Genomic DNA, 25,885 nt, shown 5'->3' with positions numbered 1-25,885 from the left:
TCATAAGGATTTTAGTGTCCCTTTACTCATCATGTGCTTTTTTGTGTTCTTCTCAGGTTGCATTAGTATAATATAACATTTAGGTATAAATATGCAAATAAGCAATCCAAAACTGGAGGCCAGTATTGCAAAGATTTCCACTGCAACACTGAACTTACCAGGGGAGCTGACGTAAGCAGGGATGAAAGCAATCCACACTACAGAAAATATCAGCATGCTGAACGTGATCAGTTTGGCTTCATTAAAATTATCGGGCAGCTTCCGGGCCAGAAAGGCCAGAATGAAGCACAACATGGCCAAAAGACCAATGTAGCCAAGAACAGCCCAGAATCCCACAGCTGAACCCACAGCACACTCCAAGATGATTTTATCCTTAAACTCCTTGATATTCTTAAACGGAAAGGGAGGAGCTATTGTGAGCCAAAGGATGCATATGATGACTTGTATGAGAGTAAAAACCAGAACACTCAGCCTCTGCTGAAGAGGCCCAAACCACTTCATGACATTACTGTCAGGTAGTGTGGCCCTGAAGGCCATCAGCACCACTATAGTCTTTCCCAGTATACAAGAGATGCAAAGCACGAATGTGATGCCGAAAGCCGTGTGCCGCAGCATGCAGGACCACTGAGTTGGCTGGCCGATGAAGGTCAAGGAGCACAGAAAGCACAAGGTCAAGGAGAACAGCAGCAGGAAGCTCAACTCTGAGTTGTTGGCCCTGATGATTGGCGTTTTTCTATATTTAAAGAAAACACAAGCCACAGCAGCAGTCATGCCCGAGCCCAATAAAGACGCCGTGGTGAGGACAACTCCCATGACTTCCTTGTAGGACAGGAATTCTGCATTCTTCCTCATGCAGGCGTCTCTCTTCCCATTTGACCAGAACTCAGGATGGCATCGCTTGCATGTGACGGAATCTGCAAATACAGTATAAGATTAGTGGATAACTGATATCAGCAATAAAATCAGTATCAAATTATTCAGCCTGCATCTAATATTGCAGATGTTAGCACTCCGATGCAAGCAGTTCCATAATGGAGCATTGCGGCCATCTTGTTTACGTGTGTGTTCATTACATATACAAGAATGCGCACTTCTAGTCGATTGATGAGAAAAGTAGTTCTGGTTAGTCATTGGCGCATTAATATGATGTCAAAAAAAGTAAGGCCAAGCGATTTTGTGAGTAAGATTTTTTTCGAGGAGGCATTTTTGTCATGCAAATGAAATACTCTTTGGAGCGCATATTGTTTTGAGAGGCTAAACTCTAATTATGTAACCCCAATCACTTACCCCAAAATCAGACCACAATTGGGCTCAAGGGACGACATGTGTGGTAAGTCACCACTGATGCACTACATTGCTGACGGTGATGTCATAAAAAAACAATTTACAGCTGCAGCATATGATTAGATTTTACAATTAAGCCTGATATATAGTCTTGTGAGTTTATTTCTCATCATTTTTTGTGGGTTTTTGTTGTCATTTTCATGTATGCAATCAGTTTGAGTACCTGTTGTGTTGCTAAATTCTCCCTCTGCACACCTCACACAGTCATAACAGCAGACGGGTTTTCCTTTCTGCAGAACCTTGCGTGTGCCTGGGTGACACTTCTCGCTACACACTGACACAGGCACCTGCACGGTTAAAAATAATGACTTAATTCTACTAACTACTGTCAACGTTGCTTGTTGCACTACGGCTTACCTTTTGAGATTTCCGTGCCCAAACCAGAGACTTAGTCTGCAAAGTCAGCTGTTTGTGTGCAGATGCGTCATAGTGACCAACGGTGACAAATGTGACGACTCCCGTCTCTGTGGGCTGCCAGTTTATAATTTCATACTTGGCTGTTGGATCTCCATTTTCATTGAAGTAAACCTCGTCTCCTTCCTTTGTTTTGAAACGAATCTTCTTCATTTGCTGTAAAATCTAAGCAAGATACAGTACATATTGATGTTATGTAGATTAAAAATCAGATTTTCACACATTGGTATGTACAATATTTTTTGTCCCGTACTGAAGTACGAGGTGATATGACCATATCAAGAGTCTTGAATCAGTCATGATGGGCTATACATACCATTATATTGACAGTTACTATGATACCCATTATGTCATTGTATGGTCATATCACCTTGTACTTCTGTATGGGGAAAAAAAAATACAAAAAAATTACAAAAAAACCCCTTAAACTATATTAGGAAAGCAGAAAGTGAACAAATGTAAGAGTTACTGATTGTAAAAGTAGCAGATGGAGGGGTAGGATTTAATAAGCTTTGCTTCTTCCTACTCCTTTTGGACATGTGGAACTGTGAACTGATCATGTGATGCATTCAATTGTAATCTGATGCATGTTCTAATGAAATAAAACCATTACCATTACCATTACCATTACCATTACCATTACCATTACCATTACCATTACCATTACCATGACTTACCGTGAATGGCTCCAGCTGCACCTTTGTGTTACATGTTGTGTTACAGCCAAGAACACCATGAAGGGCATGGGCCACAGTGTACACCGCCTTATAGACGTTGTTAAATATGGGCATGAGTGACATATCAGTGAAGCTGTTTTGAATGCTGCTCAGGTCCTCAAAACCACTACACTCCCTCCGAGTGGCGGAGGATGAGTTTGTTTGCTTGAGCTGACAGTTGAATAATGTCTCCCAGAATTTCCTGAACGTATCATCCCCCGAGAACTTGAGCGGTTTGATGTCCAGTATAAACTCCCTCATGCCGCTGACGTGTGCTTTGGGGATGGACAGGCCGATGGCTCCATCTAGGATGTGATGCCGATCCATAGCTGCAGTTTGGGAATCAAAGATCCACCCCTCGGTGCCGACCCACTGATAGCCAGTCAGGTTGTGATGAGATAATTGGTGTATTAGTACATCCAAGTCCATATGGGAGAGGAAAGTGACAATCACTTTGGAAGTAGAAGCCTTAATGATATCTATTATGTTTTGTATTTTGTCTGGTGGATCAGTCCTAAAGAAAGACACAGAGTACTCTAGACAGATACCAAGCTGTTGGGCAGTCGCTGTGAATGTCGCCATTCCGTTATTGCCATAATCATCATTGGTTCTAATAGCTCCCACCCAGGTCCACCCAAAGTACTTGACTAACTGCGCCAGGGCTCTACTTTGGTAGTAATCACTGGGTATTGTTCTGAGGAAAGATGGGTATTTGGCTTTATCGCTGAGACAAGCACAGGTGGCAAAGTGGCTGATCTGCAGGAAAAGAGTACAAGTCATTGTTTACATTATTAGATAACCATAGTCTGTACATTTCATCCACTCTAACCCACCAGCGGGATATGGAAGGGTCCGATTGCAGTGGCTATAGCCATGCAGGGAGATGAAGACGTCTCTCCCACAATGGCCTGTACTTGGGCTGGTCTGGTGCAGGGCTCCTCCAAAGGACCGTCTCTGTCCCCATTGGCTAAAGCAAGTGCGACTCTCACCCCTCTAGAAATGGAGCCACAGGAATCGTAGGTTTTGTAGCCCAGAGTGACGCCGGGTAGCAGGTCCGTGCTGTTGTTGATCTCCTCGATAGCAAAGAGCATCGCCTGGGTAAACTGGAACCCCCTAAAATTCAACCTGGTGCAGACAGTGGTAAGCAGCTTTATGCATGAAATGTAGTATTCAAACACAATGAAATGTCTTTGCTATAATTTACCTGGTGCATTGCAGTGGAGGTGGCTCATGCGTGTAAGTATCCTTTCGGTCGTTCCAGCTGCTGTGGAGAGAAAAGATGCCCCCCAACATGATGTCCCCGTCTTTAAACAGCTGAGGGTCCTCAGTATTTCCTCTGCGCCTGCAGATCGGCTGCTCGGCCCGAGAGAAGGACGCTACTAGCAATAGGTGTAGAAGTACCCAACCCTGCTCTGCCCACCTGTGTGTGGACGTCATAGTGTCTGAGCATGAGGCCAAACCACAGAGTGACATGACAGGACCATTAATGTGAATCAGGAGCTCTCAGTGTTTTTTATATGTTGGAGAGCAGCGTACAATCAGTCTGTAAGGTGGGGCCAGAGGAGGGATATGCCCAAAGATATGGATGTTGGGGCCACAGCTTTTATAAAAAAAAAAAAAAAAGACGTCCATTTGTGTTTGGAATGTGCATTTGTTTATTTAAACAATATAATTAACCGATATAATTTCTAGTATGTTCTACAGAGAACATACTAACTCCTTATTTCTAAAATCACAAATACTTAAACTTACTGATATAGTTCATCTTCAAACAGCTAAAATAATGCATAAGGCTAAAAAAAACCAATTACCTAAAAATGTCATCCAATACTTCTCTACAAGAGAGGAGAAATATGATCTGAAAGAATAACTAAATTTGAAACACTTCTATGCTAGGACTACGTTAAAAAGCCATAGCATTTCAGTATGTGGAATCAAACTATGGAATGGATTGAGTAAGACCCTCAAACAATGCACAACGATGAGCCAATTCAAGAAACAATACAAGCAGTTGATGTTTGCTAAATACAAGGATGAAGAGTCTTGAACCAGTCATGATGTGCTATACATATCACTATATTGACACTTACTATGGTACCCATTATGGCATTGGATGGTCATATCACCGAGTACTTCGGTACGGGACAAAAATAAAATTAAAAAACAAAAAAAACATTAACTAACTATATTAGGAAAGCAGGAAGTGAACAAATGTAACAGTTACTGATTGTAAAAGTACCAGATGGAGGGGTAGGATTTAATAAGCTTTGCTTCTTCCTACTCCTTTTGGACATGTGGAACTGTGAACTGATTATGTGATGCATTCAATTGTAATCTGATGCATGTTCAAATGAAATAAAACCATTACCATTACCATTACCATTACCATTACCATTACCATTACCATTACCATTACCATTACCATTACCAATTATTTTGCTCTGTCAAGAAGCATGCTATTCTATTTATTTATAACAGTAAAGACAGCCATTCTCTGACATACCATTGTGATCACCTGTAACCTGTAGACATACAAAGCATTTGGTTTCAGGAAAGCACTGTAGTACAACCTTACAATGTCCGGACACCTCATTAGGTACACCCGCACTACATCTAATGAGACCAAACAGAGAGCTGTGTCCAAAATACAAAGCTCATTGTGAAACAAATTCATGTCCGAAATAAAACTGGGTATAATCATATATTGTGAAGACAGTTAAAACAGGTACCAAATAATTGTCCAATGTGCGTATATTAATTGATGTCTATTACTGAGGTAAGCCTAAAGCGGTTATATCTCAAGGATGCCCATAATATTGGCCAACAGATGGCATTGGCACACTCAGCCAATGATATTGGCGAGCGATTGATGACATGCTACACACAGCATTTCCGGCCTTCACAATAGAAACCTTTGGTCATCACATTCTGTCAGACGGTATCTAACTTCGTCTTCATCAAATCATCAAATCATCATAGATTTTGTTTTTGTAATTTTATGACTTTTCCCCAACACTTATGCAACTTTCCTTTGTTAGGTTTGTTTCTCATAATATGATGATTTTTCTCATGTCACTTGAGATGCTTGCCTCTTTAGGCAAGTTGGCTTTCCCTTACACCCAAACAAACATTTCCTGGAAGCCATTGCTCTGTGCTAACACGGTGAAATTTTCGACAAAAGAGTGCTGCTAAGCAGGGAGGAGGGCAGGCATACCCTGTCCCGCCCATATAAGGAAGTCAGGCTCCCTGTGACATCACATGGTGTTAGAAAAAAAAACTCTGAAACCGAGCGTTTAGAGCCACCCGCAACATGCTGGTGTCAGAAGTGGGATGGCAAATCGTAAAAAGACAACTCACGGGGGCTGCGCTCACATAAACAGCTAGCAGAGACCGGTTTTGATGACCCTAAAATGGACGTGGCCAGAGAAGTGGAGGCCTCAACCCAGTCAGTTTGCGTCTCTCTGACCACCACCTAACATTGGTTGTTATTCATAGACCTGTTGGACAGCAATGGAGGAAAAGTGGGTGAAGTGTGAACCACCAACCTTCCGGTTTCCGGCCAGCCTGCTTTACCTGCTGAGACCCTGCCGCCCTGCATTCCCACTATCCACCTCAGTGAAGTTGCACCCCCACCTCAGTCAAAACTCTGGTCAAATAGTCTCATTTTTTGTGCTATGTTTGTGCTGCTTTCATTTTTGAGTTATTATAGTTTCTTACGAAGGTCAACCAAAAGTCGACCAGCCCCTGACATGCTCGGAATGAAACTAAAATTACCTAAAATGATTTTTTTTTAGTGCTACGTTTGTGCTGTTTTGTGCAGCTAAAATGAACGTTTGTGCTGCTTTTGTTATTGATTTATTATAGTTTCTTACATAGGTCAACCAAAGGTCAACCTGCCTCCCACTCCGAATGAAATCAAAATAATAAACATTTTTAGTGCTACGTTTGTGCTATTTTGTGCAGTTAAAATAAACATTTATGCTGTTTTTGTTTTGGAGTTATTAACAATTAATAAAATCAACTTTAATAATAACTAATAAAAACTAAACTAGCACGAAAATATTAGAATATTTTGGTTGAATTACAAGCATGTTCGGGGGCTGATTTTGCAATAGGCCAAAACTTAAATCAATAATAGATCAATAAAAAAAAAAACAAAACAGCAAAAATAATCATTTTAACTGCACAAAACAGCACTAACCTAGCACTAAAAAATTTGATTGCTCTGGTTTCATTTCGGAACGGCATGGCGGTCGAGTGGTTAGCGCGCAGACCTCACAGCTAGGAGGTCATCTCTGTGTGGAGTTTGCATGTTCTCCCCGTGCATGCGTGGGTTTTCTCCGGGTACTCCGGTTTCCTCCCACATTCCAAAAACATGCTAGGTTAATTGGAGACTCCAAATTGTCCATAGGTATGAATGTGAGTGTGAATGGTTGTTTGTCTATATGTGTCCTGTGATTGGCTGGCGACCAGTCCAGGGTGTACCCCGCCTCTCGCCCAAAAAGACAGCTGGGATAGGCTCCAGCACTCCCTGCGACCCTCGTGAGGAAAAAGCGGTAGAAAATGAATGAATGAACTGTTATAATAACTAATAATAACTAACCTAGCATGAAAATATTAGAATATTTTGGTTGAATTACAAGCATGTCCGGGGGCTGATTTTGCAATAGGCCAAAACTTAAATCAATAATAGCTAAAAAAAAAACAAAACAAAAAAAACAGTAAAAATAATCATTTTAACTGCACAAAACAGCACTAACCTAGCACTAAAAAATGAGAGTGCTTTGGTTTCATTTTGACCATGTAAGAGGCTGGGTGACCTTTGGTTGACCTATGTGATAAACTGTAATAACTCAAAAACAAGAGCAGCACAAACATTCATTTTAACTGCACAAAACACCACAAACGTAGCACTAAAAATGAGAATATTTGACGAGAGCGTTGAATGATGCCAGGCTCACGCTGAATCCGTTGTGTCTCCGGTCCTGATCCAGCCCCCCTTGACCAGAGAGTGCTCCAGCGTCTGCGGCATCTACGGCCGCCAGAGAGCAGCACGGTGCTAGTGTGAGCCCATGACAGGGATCTCTATCTTGCAGAATGCTGCAACGGAGATCAGCTGATGGACGGCCTATTTCACTTGAATGTTTGTTTGCAATAAATTACTTACTCAAAATGTTGGCACAGTTATATTCATATTTGTCCGTGATAATGTCATCATCACTGTCTCATTCATTTGCTGAGTTTTGCATCTGGATAAGAGGATTAGACTTCCACTTTTGACAAGTGATCAAAATAAACTCTTGCACACAACTGATTAAGGAAGGCATTGGGCCGTGTCATATTTAATTTAATGTTGTTGTTTTCCATTGACGAGCTTCCTCTTAGGGCCCAGTTTAATTAAAAAAAGAACGTAAGGCTAATGTCAGTGGATCAAACAGATCAGGGCTCTCCTGAGGGTCGGCCACGTGGGATGGGAACAAGGTCTGGTGCCTCAGGCCTGACCTTGACTTACACCTGAGGTTCTTTCACCTACACACACACACACACACTAACACAAAGCGAGACTCCCTCTGGGGTTTCGTGCCTTTTGCTTTCTGTTACAAGCTGATTGCAACATGAGCCCCTCTCCAAGGAGATTTTTGAAGAGAGACTTGACCTTGATGTTTACACAACAACAAGCACTCATGAACTTCTGATACCGTACGTAAACAATAGTTGTCTTGCTCGTTAGGCCTATAGCCAAACAATGCCTGAAAGTTTCAGAAAATTAGAAAAAAATATGATAGTCTAGTTTATTGGTGTAAACCTGCATCATACTGAAAGCTGTTTGTGCGTCATGTGAGGGACAAATATAACCAACAACTATATTTTGCACAATATTCAATATACTGTACATGTGTCCATAAAGTCTCATATTTTATATATCAGTCTTCATATTTTCTTTTACAAAAGCAAATTAATAGTCAAATCAGGGTTGTTCTGTGTGACCGATTCTGTTCTTAATTCTATGAACAGTATTTCTAGATGATGTGGTCCTGCTGGTCTCATTGAGCCGTGACCTACAACTATCTATATCGGTTCATAGCCGAGTGTGAAGCAGCCGGGATGAGAATCATTATCTCCAAGGCTGAGTCCGAGATTCTCGCTCGGAAATGGGCAGTGTACCAAGAGGGAGCTGAGCCGAAAGGTAAATCTCTCAATTTACCGCTGGATCTACATTCCTTGGAAAAGACAAGATTGTGGGTGAAGCACTGTCATCCCGGAGATACTCGGAGTACTCCAAATTGTCTTTAGGACACAACTGACTGGCTTTGAGGAAAACCTGGGACACTTTGGAGGGACTATTTCTCTCAACCGGCTTGGGAACACCAGGATAGGCCAAAAAGGCATATCTTAATCTTAATCTTAATATATTGTAGCTATACAGTAATCCCTTGTTTATCATGGATAATTGGTTAATATTGTAGGTAAGTAGGACTTCCTATTAATAAATAAAAAAAATTGCATTTATAGTATCAAAAACACTCATATGGTCATCTTTACATGTATATTACCCAATATAGTAGACATAATAAAAGAATTTAAGACAAAATCTAGTTCTTTGTGGTTTTATTTCTGAACAGTGTACTGTATTATTGTGCAATGACAATAAAGAAAGTCTATCTATCTATCTATCTATCTATCTATCTATCTATCTATCTATCTATCTATCTATCTATCTATCTATACTGACACCTAGTGACCAGTTAGGAAAACTACACATGGTTTAATTTTATTTCATTTGAACATCCATCAGGTTACAATGGAATGTGTCACATAATCAATTCACATTTCCACAGTTCCATATCACATCTATGAATGCATCTCCTGAATGCCTGATATTTGTCCGATCCTCCATTTAGCCCTTTTATGCTTGAAAATGCACCAGAGTTCAATTCCACCCTCGGCCATCTCTGTGTGGAGTTTGCATGTTCTCCCCGTGCACGTGTGAGTTTTCTTCAGGTGTACCCCGCCTCTCGCCTGAAGACAGCTGGGATAGGCTCCAGCACCCCTGTGACCTTTGTGAGAAAATGAATGAATGAATGAATGAATGCTTGAAAATGCTTCATTTAGGCCAGAAATGTGCAAAATTTGATATTGCAGTTTTTTTTCAGTCCACGACAAAACAGAGATTATTCGTTCATTTCTTTATTTTGAAAAGAGTTTTGATAGAGAGACGTCTTGAACTTGGAACCACAAAATGGCGAATGTACTGATTTCCTGCCATGTTTGCTAAAGCTTTGCCTCAGTGGTAGCATTAGTGATCTTTTACTTCAGTGTGGCGATGACCTGTTTGAATCATCTTGGTGATGAATCAAATATCTATCTTTCTATCATGTATTGAACACATGATACTGTTAACACAACCCCATAGAAAGGAGTACAAGGGAGTCATTTCTTCATCAACAAGATACCTGAAAAACACAAGGTCAAAACTTTGACAAACGCTGAGTACATAGAACATCCAACAGCCAATATTTCACCATTTTTTTGCTATATTGAATTTAATTGTGTTTGTTTTTGAATAATATGTGCCCTGAATCCAATATTGCATTCCTCCCATGTGATGGTCTACAGTGCCACCTTCTGGCTACATTGTGTAACAGCTACTGTGCTTCTCATGGGGAATACAGTCGGTAATAGCAAGAATCATCCATATACATTTATACAGTTTGATTGATTCTTTTCTATAATTCCTGATTTTTTTTTTTTTTAGAAAAAACACAACTCTCCATCCATTTAATTGATGTATAAACAAGTAGAATTTAAACGGTAAGCCTGCATACACTTCACGTCTAGTTTTAGCTACTTATACACAAATGACTGATAAAGCGTTTTTAGAGGTAAAAATAACAAACATGGTGAACAGCAATTTATTGTTCTGAGTAAATATATGTACTACTCATTTTGTTATACTATATACGTAGATTTGTGAAATGTGCTAAAATAAACCCGGGAAGGAATATATGAGAGTATATAAAAGGAAGACGACCAAATATTGTAAAATTAAACGTTAAAACAAGTAATCTATCTGTTTTATATGACATATTTTGGACTATTTAACCAATAATGGGTCCGTTTATGGTGGATAAAGCTGATGTGATAAACCGGAAATGCACAACTAACCTGCAGAGGAGACGGCAACAGCAGACAGAAAGCTGATTGGCTGAAACAAATGGAAGGGGCGGGGCTTACAGAAATGGCTAACGCTCATGACTGAAAGGATAAAGCCAACACAACCATGCACTGGGAATCATTCAGACAAAGAAATGAAATATTTGAAGTATTTTTTTAAATAAATCAGAAAGAGTTTTTTCCCCCTTTTTATTCTGTGTCAAAATTTTATTAAATAGGTTAAAACCTAGATGCATTTTAAAATATAATTATATCGGATTAAATATATATCGTACATCATAAGACAAAGGCTTGACTTTAAATACAATAAATGTATTTTTTGGCCTTTTATATCAAAATGGCCCCCAGCATCCTTTGATTTTGTATGCATCCCACAGTGGAGAAAGCGTGGACGCCATCCTTCCATCTTCTTCCACTTATCCGGAGGCGAGTTGTGGGGGTAGCAGCCTAAGCAAGAAAGCCCAGGCATCCTTCTCCTTGGCTACTTCGTCCAGCTCCCCCTGGCGAATCCATAGACGTAGTCTCTCCAACCTGTGATGGGTCTTCCTTGAGGCCTCTTACCAGTCAGACGTGTCCTGAACACCTCCCCAGGCAGATGACGACCCACTTCATCTGGCCGTACTCACTGCGTAGAAGCTGAAGTATCTCCCAAAGCCCATGGCCTGGGGCGTCTGCAGTGATGGGGCATCAGCATCGGTCTGTGGTGGAGAAAAGGGAGCTCAGCCGAAAGCAAAGCTCTCAATTTACCGGTCCATCTACATCTTACCCTCACCTTGGGAAATTTGGGCACCCCTGCTCTAAAGGGTCCACAGGTGTGACTGTATTTGTACATTATGATGGATGTGATTGACCTTGACCTACGTAAATGAGAAGAAGCAGCATGCAAGATGGATGAATGGATTATCAGTAATTTCCTCTTAACTAAATATCTAAAATACATACATTTTGTTCCGTTTGTTATACACCAATGTACTTAAATAGTTTTAAAGACATTTGCCTTATTTGATTACTTCTATGAGGGATACAACTAAATAAAAACACACATTTACATGAACATTCACTGTAAACATAAGCTTTCCTTTTTATGAGATTATTTATAAGATTATACAGCATATTACTTAGTTTGCAAGTTGTTATTGGAAAAACCCAAGCCAGCCAATTAGTTCTTGTTTAGAACGAGGTGAGCAGGCCTTTCATTAAAACCTAAAAATAATTAATTTCCCCCACCACACCAGGTGAGCCCGCAAATCCCAGCCTCGGGCTCGCCTCAATCTCATTGGAAACTCTTCCTTGTCTTTGCTTGCCCGTCTGCCCCTCGGCCTGCTGGGAGTAAAGTCAACTGGCAGGTCTGTTGTGACTCCACAGACACAATAACACATTTAAGTGCCTCCCAAGTGTGTGCTGGTCCGGTCCAGCTGATTGTTGTTGCCGCTGACTGGCTGATTCGAATTCAAAACATCCCGATCCCAAGGCAACCCCACATCTGATCCCTGTAATCTCTTCGTAGACAACAATCACAGTTGTGTTTGTGCATGTTGGACATGCTAGGACTGTATCCACTCCAGTAAATACCTCTCTGACAGTGTCAATCATAACTCAGCATTATTATCTTCTAGAGGCAGAATTATAGTCAGGAAATCAAGTGTACCTAAAGTTACAGTAAAGTCAAAATGAATGAAGATTATTAGACATTATTTTGCCTCAGCTTGGACAGGCTCCAGGTCTACCATGATCAAAAGGATGAAAATGAATGAAAACAAAAGTACTTGTAGTAATTTGTCTTCCTGGTTCTATAAAAATTGTCACGTTTTCCACTCTGCATTTAAGCCGAGCTTTTTCGGATGGCGGTTCCACCTGAGGATTTGCATCTTTGGAGGCATAGCGTTCCCAAAATTGAACTTGGTTGGAACTTGTCTTTCACTTGACTTTAGCGGTTCCACTGTACAGGGCAACCCATAGATAGATAGATGGATGGATGGATGGATGGATGGATAGAATTGCCAACGAAATGTTGTTGCCTGGCTCCCATATAATAATAAATAATAAATAATACTGTGAAGAATAAATAAATGACATCAAATATGAACAATGCCCTTTTAATCTGCCGATCAACCACATTACTGACCAACAATAAGAAGCAGACCTCCCCTGATGATCTGTGGTTTATTACACCTGAGTACAATTTTGTCTAGTTACTGTCACACCTCTTCTCAATTGAGAAATCTCTTAAATAGGACCTGTTTGACAAAGTGAAGTAGACCAAAGATCCTCTGAAGCTACGCATCATGCCAAGATCTAAAGAAATTGAGGAATAAGTGTTAAAAGAAAGTAAATGAGATCTATCAGTGTGGGAAAGGTTCTAAAGCTTTGGGACTCCAGCCAACCACAGTGAGAGCCATTATCCACAAATCCACGAAAAACAAGGAACAGCGGTGAACCTTCCCAGGAGTGGCCAGCAAACCAAAATGACCCCTAGAGAGCAACAGCAACTCATCTAAGAGGTCACAAAAGACCCCACAATAGCAAGAGGTCACAAAAGACCCCCCAATAACATGCAAATAACTGCAGGCCTCACTTGCATCAGTTAAGGTCAGTGTTCATGACTCCACTATAAGAAAGAAACTGGGCAAAAAAGGCCTGCATGGCTGAGTTCCAAGACCAAAACCACTGCTGAACAAAAAGAACATTAAGGCTTGTCTCAATTTGGCCAGAAAACATCTTGATAATCTCCAAGACCTTTGGGAAAATACTTTGCGGTCTGACCAGACAAAAGTTGAACCTTTTGGAAGGTGTATGTCCCATTACTTCTGTAGGTATACCAAAATGGTCTCCTTGAGATTAGTGTGTTTAATTGATGGTTTTGGCTATTATTTGATTTGAGTGTTTTTCGCAAGGTTTCCCACGCTCATGCTAATATGGACTTGCACGTGCATGCATGCATGTGTGCCGTGTGTGTGTCCACCTGTCTCTTCCGATCACTGAAGGTTGAGTTAGACCTGCTCAGGCATGACATGGCGACATGACACCGCTAATGTCTCTTCTCCGTTTGGTCAAAGTGTTTCCTTGTTATGGTTGTTATTTACTTTGCAGCAGAGGTTTCCTTTTCCATCGATCATCGACTCAGGGGAAATCTGCTGAATTTGACATTGATGATATGTGACAGGGGGCTAGTCGGTGTATATTAAGCTATAAAGGCTTCAGACTGGTGAAACATCACACTTTGGCGCTGTGGAAGGTTTCCACTGAAGATTTTGTTACAGTCTTTGATATATAGTCTAGTTTTTGGCAAACATTTTTTTTGTTATGAAGACTTTTTAAGACGATATGTTGCAGGTATGGATGAAGACCAGTCTATCCTGTGGGAGGACAGAACTTATACTATGGAGCATCTTATGGGGGGTAATGTTGTTGCCCCACCAATCCCACCAAAACCAGAAGCAACATTGTGACGTCATCCAAGGTTCTATGACCCTGCCGGCGCTGGAGAAAAAGGGGGATATTGTCTTGGGGGGACTCTTCTCCCTTCACGATATGGTTATGGAGCCTCATCTGACCTTTACCCTCAAGCCCCCACCCACACAATGCAGCAGGTAATCATGTGATGATGTGAAACCAATGACATTCATGTTTGCCTGAATCGTTTTTCACCCCAGATTCAACTTCCGGACATTCCGCTGGATGCAGACCATGATCTTTGCCATCGAGGAGATTAACAGGGAGGGCAGACTCCTTCCTAATGTCACTTTGGGATATAAGATCTATGATTCGTGCAGTACCCCTCACCAGGCTCTCAAAGCTGCAATGGAGCTGATGGCCAGTGAGAACACATCAGTGGCTGAAAGTGGGGTGTATCAAAGCAGCTGCAGAGGGGGCGTACCTGCTGTGATCGGGGACGGGGGCTCCACCCAGTCTCTGGTAGTGGCCCTCTTCTTGGGAGTCTTCCATGTGCCTCAGGTGAGACCATATAATGGTGGGGTAGGATGTGCTGCACAATTTTGGACTGCTTTATTGCCAAAAGTGTGCAACAATTTAAATATAAACGACATCCCAATACAAATGTACACTTTCCTTTTGAAATAGAAATAAGAGAATTAGAATGAAAAATGCCTTTTATTGTCACGATACTTGGGATGTCAAAGCTAATCCATTATAATGAAAGTTCCCTTTAACGGCACTATTTTTTTGATGCGCAATTGACCCTCGGCCCACACCGTAGTTTGAGGAAATGCAGCGGTTACAATGGCGCTTCAAGCGGGAGCAAATATTGTGCAGAAATTAAATTTTCATTGCTAATTTTAGCTTCACAAAACCCCGGCAGACCAGAATTTTTTTAATCTACTGTCGTTTTCATGGATTACATCGCCTGCCGGAGAGAAACAAGAAGTTACTGAAGCAATGATGGTATTTTTCAAGTTATTTTTTTAGCTTTACCTTGGCATGCCAGTGTTTTTTTAATGCGAGGTTTCTCTCCTCTGATTTCTTGCTTTAACTTTTAATACAATTTGTGTTACAAGCTGCTAGTTGATGACAGGCATTACTGAGGACAGCTATTTGGGGGCTTGTGTCCGTGTGACCCATAGCTAAAGACGAGAATGGATGTAAATAGCATTAGCAGCGAGCTATCTAAACTTTATAAAACTATGACAGGAACAACATCAAATTAAAAGTACTAAATGAATACAGAACCACCATCACCAGTACAACTCCTTTCGTTCTTTCTGGCATAATTTTTGTGTGTTTTCTCATTCAGGTTAGCTACTTTTCTAGCTGTGCTTGCCTTAGTGACAAAAAAGACTTTCCTGCTTTCCTACGGACCATGCCCAGCGACTTCTTCCAGGTGAGTGCAGCAAAGTCATTCAACTTTATTTGGCTCTCTGAGGGCAAAAGAAAGGTACAGTCATCCCTTGTTTATCAATATTAATTAATTAATTAAAGTAAAGTATTTGAGTACTTGTAGCATAGAAAACCTGCGTGTTTTTTTTACATTATTAGAGCCCTTTATTTATGAAATAACACCCATATAGTCACCCTTACATTGAATATGCAATATAGTAGGTATGATCAGAGAAAATAAGTCATTTAAAACATAAATAAACCGGTGCTATGAGGGGAGCTGATTGGGTGGCGAACAGGAAGTGATGTTGGTGTTCCAGCATTGTCGTGGATTATGGCTGCAACAGTGGTTTGTGTTGTTATTGTTATTATTACTGTACATGCTTCGAGATACTGGAATTTAAACCTGCACTGAACACAGTCAACTTCTTAATGGCTTATATTTTAGTTGATTTAGCCATTTTTAATGCTTGAAATTTATGCTGAAAATTTTTGGGACTAAAAAAAGGCCGGATTTTAACACAAAACAGCATCGCCTAATGCTCATTCACATCCTATGCTACACATTCTACAGTGCATCCGGAAAGTATTCACAGCGCTTCACTTTTTCTACATTTTGTCATGTTACAGCCTCATTCCAAATTGTATTAAATTAATCTCTTACCTCAAAATTCTACACAAAATCCTCCATTATGACAATGTGAAAAAGTTTTTTTTTTTACTTTTTTTGAATTTATTAAAAATAGAAAACAAAAAAATCACATTTACATAAGTATTCACAGCCTTTGCCATGAAGCTCAAAATTGAGCTCAGGTGCATCTTTTTTCCACTGATCATCCTTGAGATCTTTCTACAGCTTAATTGGAGTCCACCTGCAGTAAATTCAGTTGATTGGACATGATTTGGAAATATAATAACTGTCTATATAAGGTCATACTCTGTCACTCTGTCAGAGCTCCAGCGTTCCTCTGTGGAGAGAGGAGAGCCTTCCAGAAGGACAACCATCTCTGCAGCAATCCACCAATCAGGCCTGTATGGTAGAGTGGCCAGACGAAAGCCATCAGACCAGAGAATTTTGTTTCTCATGGTCTGAGAGTCATTCAGGTGCTTTTTGGCAAATTCCAGATGGGCTGCCATGTTCCTTTTACTAAGGAGTGGCTTTCGTCTGGCCACTCTACCATACAGGCCTGATTGGTGGATTGCTGCAGAGATGGTTGTCCTTCTGGAAGGCTCTCCTCTCTCCACAGAGGAACGCTGGAGCTCTGACAGAGTGACCATCGGGGCCTTGGTCACCTCCCTTCTTCCCCGATCGCTCAGTTTAGAAGGCCGGCCAGCTCTAGGAAGAGTCCTGGTGGTTCCAAACGTCTTCCATTTAGAAATAATGGAGGCCACTGTGCTCATTGGGACCTTCAAAGCAGCAGAAATTTTTCTGTATCCTTCCCCAGATTTGTGCCTCAAGACAATCCTGTCTCGCAGGTCTACAGACATGCTTGGTGTTTGTGCTCTGACATGCACAGTCAACTGTGGGACCTTAAATAGACAGTTATTATATTTCCAAATCATGTCCAATCAACTGAATTTACTGCAGGTGGACTCCAATTAAGCTGTAGAAAGATCTCAAGGATGATCAGTGGAAAAAAGATGCACCTGAGCTCAATTTTGAGCTTCATGGCAAAGGCTGTGAATACTTATGTAAATGTGATTTTTTTGTTTTCTATTTTTAATAAATTCAAAACATGTCAAAAAAAACTTTTTTTCACATTGTCATAATGGAGTATTTTGTGTAGAATTTTGAGGTAAGAGATTAATTTAATACAGTTTGGAATGAGGCTGTAACATGACAAAATGTAGAAAAAGTGAAGCGCTGTGAATACTTTCCGGATGCACTGTATGTCCACATTCTTTATGTTACAATATAGCCAAGGTAATCTACAACAAGAGAAAAACAGAGGACAAGGGGTAGCTGGAGCCTACCCCAGCTGACTTTGGGCGAGAGGCGGGGTACACCCTGGACTGGTCGCCAGCCGATCACAGATAAAATATGTGAACATTGTATCGTGAGGATAAGCGGTAGAAAATGAATGAACAATAAAAAAGAAAATAAGCAAACAAGTAAAACCATTCAAATAAATGATATATTATTTTAAAACTACTTTAAGAATATTGACGTCTCAGACAAACACCGCTTCAAATGGCTGAAGTATTAAAAGTATTTGATTTTAGAATTGATTTTAGACTACTTTTCAGAATACTGTGGCGACTCATGCCTGCCACTATAGCCCAGAATGTCATTATGCAACAGTTTCAATGTCAAGAGAATTTGGAAATGCCCGTGGTGGGGGTTACGATGCTTGGCGGACCTGATGTGGCCCATGGGCTGCAGTTCACCCACCCCTGGCCTATAGTGTGTCGCTGGGAGGTGGGGGCTCATCATTCAATATATAAATGTTTCTGAGAGAGAAGAAGAGAAATGACCATTATTGCTTTAAACATGAACACACTCACTGCAGATATTGGATGCTTTGTTCACGGTGCAAGTGTGTTTATTTTAGGTTGATGCGCTTGTACAACTGGTGAAACATTTTGGCTGGACTTGGGTAGGTGTGATCGCAGGCGATGATGCTTATGGTCGTGGTGGTGCAAACATTTTTGCTAATGAGGTGAGTGAAAATGCTTTCCAGTAAAGGTCTCTGTGTATCATCAGTCACCTACAGTATCATCCTGTATTGTTTTCTCAGGTCAGAAAGTTAGGCGCTTGTGTCGCTCTCCATGAAATCATCCCCAAGAATCCGGCGCAGACTGCAATTTCTTCCATCATTTCCAAAATCCTCTCCTCCAGAGCCAGAGTGATACTCGTGTTTGCGGTGGAACAGGACGCAGCAGCGCTCTTTGATGAAGCTCTCAGGCAGGATATTATACAGCAGGGGTGTCCAAACCTTTTAAAGCGAGGGCCACGCAGGGAAAAATGAAAGGATGCGACTTTGATATTTTTGAAAGCAACACATGAAGATATGCTAAGACGTTCAAGAAAAAAATATTTGTCATATAGGTGAAAAAGCCTATTATTAGGGATATCAGCATAAATATGCAGTATCGGTTGATATCGGTATCATTTTTTTTCCCTGATCATGAAAAAACGATCTTAAAAAAATGCTGTCCAACCCACATATGTGTTCATTCCACCACAGGAGATATGTCATGTTACACATATCGGCATATTACCCAAAGTATTCACTTTGATCTTTGCTTTGTTTGTTTCCATTTTTGCTGTAGTTTCAAATATTACAACTTTGTTCACTTATATTTTTTTTAGGTTTTCTTCTTATGATTGTAATATTTTCACTTTATTCCCACACTATTATAACTTTACCTCTTTTTCCAAGGTTTCCAAACATTTTTGCTTAGTTTGCTTAGTGCTGCTCATAATGTCAGGACGTTTTTCTTTAATATTTATTCTCTGTGCTACTAAAATGACATTATTTTCCTCATCGTATGAAGTGTTCTATTCTTATAAAATTGCAAAATTTTTCCTGTTAAATTACGACTTTAAGTTATTATTTTGACTTTATTCTCATAAATTCTTTTTTTGTATTTCTAACTTTCTTCTTCTAAATTTTAACTTTATTGAGCTTTTTCTTTGTTTTTCATAATTGTATTAAAAGTTTAATATTTCAACTTTATTTTCTCATAAAATTAAAAATGTTTATTGCTAGATTACATCTTTTTGCTTAATATTTTGACTTCATTGTTGCAAAGTTACTGCTAATTTTTTTGTAAATAAAATATATACCTTTAAGATGAGCCGTGGGTCAATAAACAAACATTTGGGCCGCTAATGGCCCCCAGGCCACAGTTTGGACACCCCTGTTTTATAGTATGAAATATCATCTCCAGCATTGTAAGCATTAATCTTTGATCATTGATCTTTCTTCCCATTCTTCCCAGGGAAGGCCTGACTGGGATACAGTGGCTGGCCAGCGAGGCTTGGAGCACCGCGGCCGTCCTCTCCACCCCCAAAAAGTACCATCCCATCCTGCAGGGATCCATGGGCTTTGCCATACGCCGAGCAAGCATCCCTGGGCTGCGTGACTTTCTGCTCCGCCTGCATCCCTCCGACCCTGATGCTCGTGAGGATCCTTTTCTGATCCCGTTCTGGGAAGAAGTTTTCCAATGCAGCTTGGTTGCTCAGCAAAGCGATGATGCAAAACCGCCGTGCACTGGAGATGAAGACCTAAAGAGTGTGGCAAATATCTATTCGGATGTATCCCAGCTGAGGATCTCCTATAATGTTTATAAAGCTGTGTATGCTATAGCCTTTGCATTGAGGAGCATGAGTGGCTGTGAGGAAGGGAAAGGGCCTTTTTCTTTACAGGCATGCCCAGATGCACACAGCATACAGCCATGGCAGGTATTTTTTTTTTTACCAAATAATCAGACCTTTTTTTTTTTTACATCATGTAACAAATGCCCTTTTATACTTTTAGCTGCTTCATTACATAAAACAAGTGGAATACTTCAACTCCTTTGGGGATGAAATCAAATTTGATGCGAACGGTGACCCCGCAGCCGTGTACGACCTGGTCAACTGGCAGCTGAGTCCAAGCGGAGAGATGGACTTCGTCACTATTGGAAAGTTTGATGAAAGCGTCACAAACGGACAGCAAAAGCTCCGTATCCAGGAAGAGGATATCGTATGGAACGACAACCAGACCCAAGTAAATATTTCAATCCAATATTCTCCCAGTTATACTTCTATTTACAAACACAACAATCTGCACAATCTAAGGCAGGGGTGGGCAAACTACGGCCCGGGGGCCACATGCGGCCCACTAAGCGATTGAATCCGGCCCGCCTGTTGCTTTTTAAGTATTTCAAATTTTAACATACAATTTGGCAACACAAGTCGGACGTCTTATTTAGTAAAAAAAAAACAAAAAAAATTACAAATTAAATGAAAATAAATAACAAGAAAAATATATATAGTATTAACAATATATATATAAATAAATGTATGATATATTAAATGACTGATGTTTAAAGTGCTCCTGAAAAAGTTTTACAGATAAAATTAGACCAAAAAAATCTAGAAAAATTATAAGTATAAAATAGTGTGTATGTTAAATATATGTTATGGCCCCCCCGGACAATTTTGTTAACTCAATGCGGCCCACCAGTCAAAATATTTGCCCACCCCTGATCTAAGGTGTCCAAGGCACGACCCGAGGGTATAAATATAACAAGAAAAATCAGCAAAAATGGGCAAAAATTGGCATAACGTCATTTTAGTTACATAAAAGTGAAATATAGTGTTAAATGTTTCATATCATCCAACCAATGTAAACATAACACAACACAAGATAACACAAAATGCAGTTTTTATTATCAAGGGAGAAAACAAATCCAAAGCTACAATGAGTAATTGCCCCCCCCTAAAGCTAATAAGTGGTTCAGCCACCCTTAGCAGCAACAACTGCAATCAATCGTTTGCGATAACTTGCAATGAGTCTCTTACAGCGCTGTTGTCATTCAGCCACATTGGAGGCTTTTCCAGCATGAAGCCTTTTTACGGTCATGCCACAGCATCTCAATAGGATTCAGGTCAGGACTTGGACTAGGTCACTCCAAAGTCTTCATTTGGTTTTTCTTCAGCCATTCAGAGGTGGACTTGCTGGTGTGTTTTGGATCATTGTCCTGCCGCAGAACCCAAGTTGCTTTCAGCTTGCATGCTTGCATTTATCACAGCAAGTCTTCCAGCTCCTGAAGCAACAAAACAGCCATAGACCATCACACTACCACCACCATATTTTACTGTTGCTATGATGTTCTTTTTTGAAATGTGGCCTTATTTTTACGCTACATGTAATGGGCAAACACTTTTTCACACCACTGTATAATTTCATGGCTGGATGGATGGACAGAGTATATACACTCCACAAAAGTATCCAGAACAAAGCAATCAGTGAGCATGCTAGGCATGCAAGAACTATCTAGAACTACTAGAACAAGAACTACTTTTGGATCATTGTCCTTCTGTAGAACCTAATTTAGTTTCAGCTGGAGGTCACCAACAGATGGCAGAACATTCTCCTTCAGCAAACTTCATGCTTCCATTTATCACAGCAAGTCCTCCCACTACCACCACCATATTTTACTGTTGCTATGATGTTCTTTTTCTGACACACAACCTCCAAAAAGTTACAATTTTGTCTCGTTGGACCACAGAGTTCTTTGGATGCTGTTGTGAGGTCTTTTGTGACCTCTTGGATGAGCCGTTGCTCTGCTTTTGGGGTCATTTGTCCACTCCTAGGAAGGTTGACCACTGTTCCATGTTTTGACCATTTGTGGATAATGGCTCTCTCTGTGGTTTGTTGGAGTCCCAAACATTTTCAGACTTAATTACAATAATGGAAACGGGGAGCAAAGGCGTTTTGTGGCACCCGTTAGAATTCACCCAAAAATGGTTCCAGGCCCTGTAAATACCTCGAAACTGACGTGATTGTTGATGGTTTGTGACTAGATTGTGCAGATGTACCTATTGAATCATCTGTCATGTGACTGTGCAGGAACCATTGTAGTTTGTGTTGTACTCGTTGCATAGATCCCCCTGTCCGTATGCAGCAGCATATGTCCTCCAGGCACCCGCAAGGCCATCAGACCTAACTTCCCTATCTGCTGCCATGATTGTGTGGTGTGTACAGCTGGGGAGATTAGCAATCAGACCGGTGAGAGAAGTTGCTTGCTAAAATCAACATGACATCAAAAATCTGTCACGCTTTTATTTCTGCTTGCTAGATGCCATAGAGTGTGCACGCTGCTTGCCTGAATTCTGGTCCAATGGCGAGAGGACCGCCTGTGTCCCCAAGCAGGTGGAGTTCCTTTCTTTCAGTGACACCATGGGCATCACCCTGACCGCCATATCCCTCATCGGCGCCTTCTGCACCGGCGTCGTGGTCTTCATCCTCTCCTACCACAGAACTACACCCATCGTCAGGGCCAACAACTCGGAGCTGAGCTTCCTGCTGCTCTTCTCCTTGACTTTGTGTTTTCTTTGCTCTCTGACTTTCATTGGCCGGCCCTCCGCGTGGTCCTGCATGCTGCGACAGACGGCCTTCGGCATCACCTTCGTCCTCTGCATCTCCTGCATACTAGGGAAGACGATAGTGGTGCTGATGGCTTTCAAGGCGTCGCTCCCTGGTAGCAGAGTCATGAGGTGGTTTGGGCCTGCCAGGCAAAAAGCCATTATTGGTTTTTGCACTCTTGTGCAGGTGAGGACGACTACATGCTACGCTAGTCTTGTCTTATGCACGTTGGTTTGTACCACAGTGGAGACTGTACTCTGCTAGAGAACTCTCAATTAGACCGTAAAATTGTCACCGCATTTTTAGAACCTTAATGTGACCAGAAAAAACATTGGCACTGAACACAGGAGTTCAGACCATTCAGAGAAAGCGAGAGGCAAAATAGGCACTTAAAACACTTAAAACGGGGGCAACCGAGCTGCGGCACATAGCTGTTAAAAAATAATTTAACTTAAGCAGTAATTTAGAATGAAGTCAAAATACAAACATTAAAAAGTCTGGTGGGAAAAAAAATTGAATTATGAATTATGTGTGAGGTTTATGTGACTTGTGTGTTATTATTGTGAGGAAAAAAATACAACAAGCATAAAATGAAAATATTGAAAAGAAAATACATGTTTTTAAATAGTGCTACCAATAAAGTAGCACAATAATAAATAATAATAATTGTGAGATGAAAATTAACAAGAAGAAAGTTAAAATAGTTACAACATTCTAAAAAGAGCAGAAATGGAAAAAACAAATGAGAAAAAGTCGCATATTTACAGAAAAAAAGAAAAATATGTATGTCTTACTATTATAAAGAAAAATAGTCATTTTTGCATTGTATTGCGATGGAGTATTAGAGCCACACTGAAAATAAGTAATCTGAGATTTTGAGAATAAAGTCATAAATCTATCAGAAAAAACTCACAATATTGCAAGAATAAAATCATGAATTTGTGAGAGTAAAATCATATATCTAGGAGAAAAAAAACTTGTAATACTTTGAGAATAAAGTCATAAATTTAGACTAAATTTACAAGGAAAAAAGTCAAAATATTACAAGAATAAAGTAATAAATGTACAATAATAAAGTCATAAATCTATGAAAAAACTAGTAATGAGGTCATCAATCTATGAGAAAAAATATGACAAATAATATATAATTTATAATGTTACAAGAATAAAGTAATGGATTCATGAGAATAAAACCATAAGTTGAAAAAATGTTATGAGAGTAAAGGCAAACATTAATGAGAATACATTTATGAGAAAAACCTCCAACTATTACAAGAGTAAAATAAATCTATGAGAAAAAAGAGTAATGTTACAAGAATAAAGTCATACATTTATGATAATAAAGTCATAATCTCAGAAAAATATTTCTCTTGCTTCAGACAAGCTTTTATTGATAAAGTGGCAGCAAAACAGCAGTTGAGCACAAACAGATCAGTACATGTCTAACCCTTCTGACGTCCACCTTCCTCACCCCGCCCACCACCTGACCTAATAGGTCCATAATTGTGCCTGATAATCAAGAAATGAAATATTCATCTCACAGTATTGACGTGTTTTAGAATAATGGAATGAGACCCTTACAATTCCTTTCTCTGCTATTCCTAAAACAGAAAGTCCAGTCAGACGTCCATCCAAGTTGTGAGGGTCCATGCATTGAGCTTTTCTTTCATACAAATGTACCTTTGGACAGGTGGTCATCTGCACCGCGTGGCTCATTGTGGCCCCTCCCACCCCACACAAGCTGATTCCTCGCGAGAGCGCCATGGTCATTCTCCTGTGCAACGAGGGCTCCCACGTGGCTTTCGGCTCCGTCCTAGGCTACATCGGCCTGCTGGCCTGTCTCTGCCTCCTGCTGGCATTCCTGGCCAGGAAACTCCCGGACAATTTCAACGAGGCCCGCCTCATCACCTTCAGCATGCTGATCTTCTGTGCCGTGTGGGTGGCTTTCATTCCCGCCTACATTAGCTCCCCAGGAAAGTACTCCACGGTCACGGAGGTGTTTGCCATCTTAGCCTCCAGCTATGGCTTGCTTGGATGTATCTTTGCACCAAAGTGCTACTTGATCCTGTTCAGGCCTGAGAAGAACACCAGAAAACATCTCATGTCCAGAGCTGATAAGTCTTAGTCACTGCACTATTTTCTAATCATAAATATATATAATACGTCACAAAAATACTGGACCTTTATGATAAAAATGATTGATTGACTTTTCACCACTAGGTGGCAGCAGCAGGTAGTGTCGCACTGCCCTATCCATATTCAAAATAGTTTATTCAGTTTTAGATATCCACAACAGTGCACCATAAAATTGCATGTAATTTGTAATACAATTAAATATAATGAAATACAATTTAAAAATGCCTTTAAAAAAGTTTTATTCTCCAAACATTTACAAGATATATAGGAATTGGAATGGTTTTCACAGCCCACTATATTAATTAGAAAAATTTGTAAAAAACATTTTAAAACCCTTTTTTTAAAAAAATCAAATACACTTACACATTTATATTCAGGAGGGATATACATAATTGGTAATTATTTGTGTGCGTGTGTCCCCCCTCCTCTTGCCCCGCATCTGCAATTTACATTTACAGTTAAGAACCCCCCCTGCATCTGCAATTTACATTTACAGTTAAGACGTACATTTAAGACATATATTTAAGACAATGAAATACAATATTAATACCCACAATATAAAAATCCTGGAACTAATAATTAGAAATACAACAATCTTGTTGGATTTTTTGCAAGACAGCAGAATTCATACTTCTATTTATTACAGGAAGTCTTCCAGGTCTAGAAGCAGCAAAACAGCCCTAGACCATCACACTACCACCACCATATTTTACCGTCTCTATAATGTTCTTTTTCTGAAATGCACACACCTTCCTAAGAGTTCAACTTTTAAGTATTTTCCCAAACACCAAGATCTTTCATATCTATACTTTTAGGTTGACATTTTTAATCATGCCTGACCCTCACAGGCTAGACCACGTTGAACCATTGCTGTGTGGGAACTCCATAAAGGCAACTCTAATGTACGTGAGTGACTATGTTGACAGGGAGCCGTGGAGCTATCTGGGTTGTACAGGGAGGTTCTTGTGTTGTCGAAGCACAATTAGCAGGAGATATTGAGTGGAGAATCCAATTAGGATGAGAGACACTGGAGAGAAAGGCGCAGGGGTTGAGCTGTCAGGTGTTTGCCCAATTATACAACAAGCATTGTCTCTTTTCCACTCCGCTCCTTGTTCTTGTTCCGTTCATCCACTCAACCGCCTGATCTTCCTCACTAAATGACAGTTTTCACCCTGCTACCAAAACACT

At 40.4% G+C, this 25,885-nt stretch overlaps 2 protein-coding genes across 2 annotated transcripts; one reads left to right on the top strand and one right to left on the bottom strand.

Moving 5' to 3' along the window:
* Positions 1-22,612, bottom strand: LOC131134325 (extracellular calcium-sensing receptor-like). Its single transcript, XM_058079465.2, has 7 exons — positions 22,423-22,612; positions 3,679-3,778; positions 3,308-3,599; positions 2,436-3,230; positions 1,702-1,923; positions 1,508-1,631; positions 1-914 (listed from the first exon to the last, which is right to left on the bottom strand). The coding sequence occupies exons 2-7, from the start codon at positions 3,765-3,767 to the stop codon at positions 1-3; spliced, it is 2,436 nt and encodes an 811-aa protein (XP_057935448.2). The 5' UTR covers positions 3,768-3,778; positions 22,423-22,612.
* Positions 14,115-24,731, top strand: LOC131134324 (extracellular calcium-sensing receptor-like). The gene is made up of 10 exons (XM_078792970.1): positions 14,115-14,239; positions 14,303-14,603; positions 15,400-15,486; positions 18,035-18,142; positions 18,221-18,387; positions 19,428-19,890; positions 19,967-20,197; positions 22,081-22,204; positions 22,275-22,747; positions 24,252-24,731. Exons 1-10 carry the CDS (start codon positions 14,115-14,117, stop codon positions 24,684-24,686), a joined length of 2,514 nt encoding a protein of 837 aa, XP_078649096.1. The 3' UTR covers positions 24,687-24,731.
* The last annotated feature ends 1,154 nt before the right edge of the window (positions 24,732-25,885 follow it).

Source organism: Doryrhamphus excisus, linkage group LG8 (assembly GCF_037039965.1).
Source record: "Doryrhamphus excisus strain RoL-2023G ecotype Guam linkage group LG8, RoL_Dexc_Guam_v1.1, whole genome shotgun sequence".
NCBI classification, from domain to species: domain Eukaryota; kingdom Metazoa; phylum Chordata; class Actinopteri; order Syngnathiformes; family Syngnathidae; genus Doryrhamphus; species Doryrhamphus excisus.
Note: the sequence above shows the minus strand (reverse complement) of the source record. Positions and strands in the feature narration are given on the sequence as shown.

Excerpts from the sequence above, each read along its gene's own strand:
- LOC131134325 (XM_058079465.2), bottom strand. The coding sequence starts at position 3,767 with ATGTTGGGGGGCATCTTTTCTCTCCACAGCAGCTGGAACGACCGAAAG. Across the intron at positions 3,231-3,307 it reads GACCCTTCCATATCCCGCTG|ATCAGCCACTTTGCCACCTG; the intron begins GTGGGTTAGAGT and ends CTTTTCCTGCAG. Across the intron at positions 1,632-1,701 it reads GGGCACGGAAATCTCAAAAG|GTGCCTGTGTCAGTGTGTAG; the intron begins GTAAGCCGTAGT and ends TTAACCGTGCAG.
- LOC131134324 (XM_078792970.1), top strand. The coding sequence starts at position 14,115 with ATGACCCTGCCGGCGCTGGAGAAAAAGGGGGATATTGTCTTGGGGGGA. Across the intron at positions 14,240-14,302 it reads CCACCCACACAATGCAGCAG|ATTCAACTTCCGGACATTCC; the intron begins GTAATCATGTGA and ends TTTTCACCCCAG. Across the intron at positions 18,143-18,220 it reads CAAACATTTTTGCTAATGAG|GTCAGAAAGTTAGGCGCTTG; the intron begins GTGAGTGAAAAT and ends TTGTTTTCTCAG.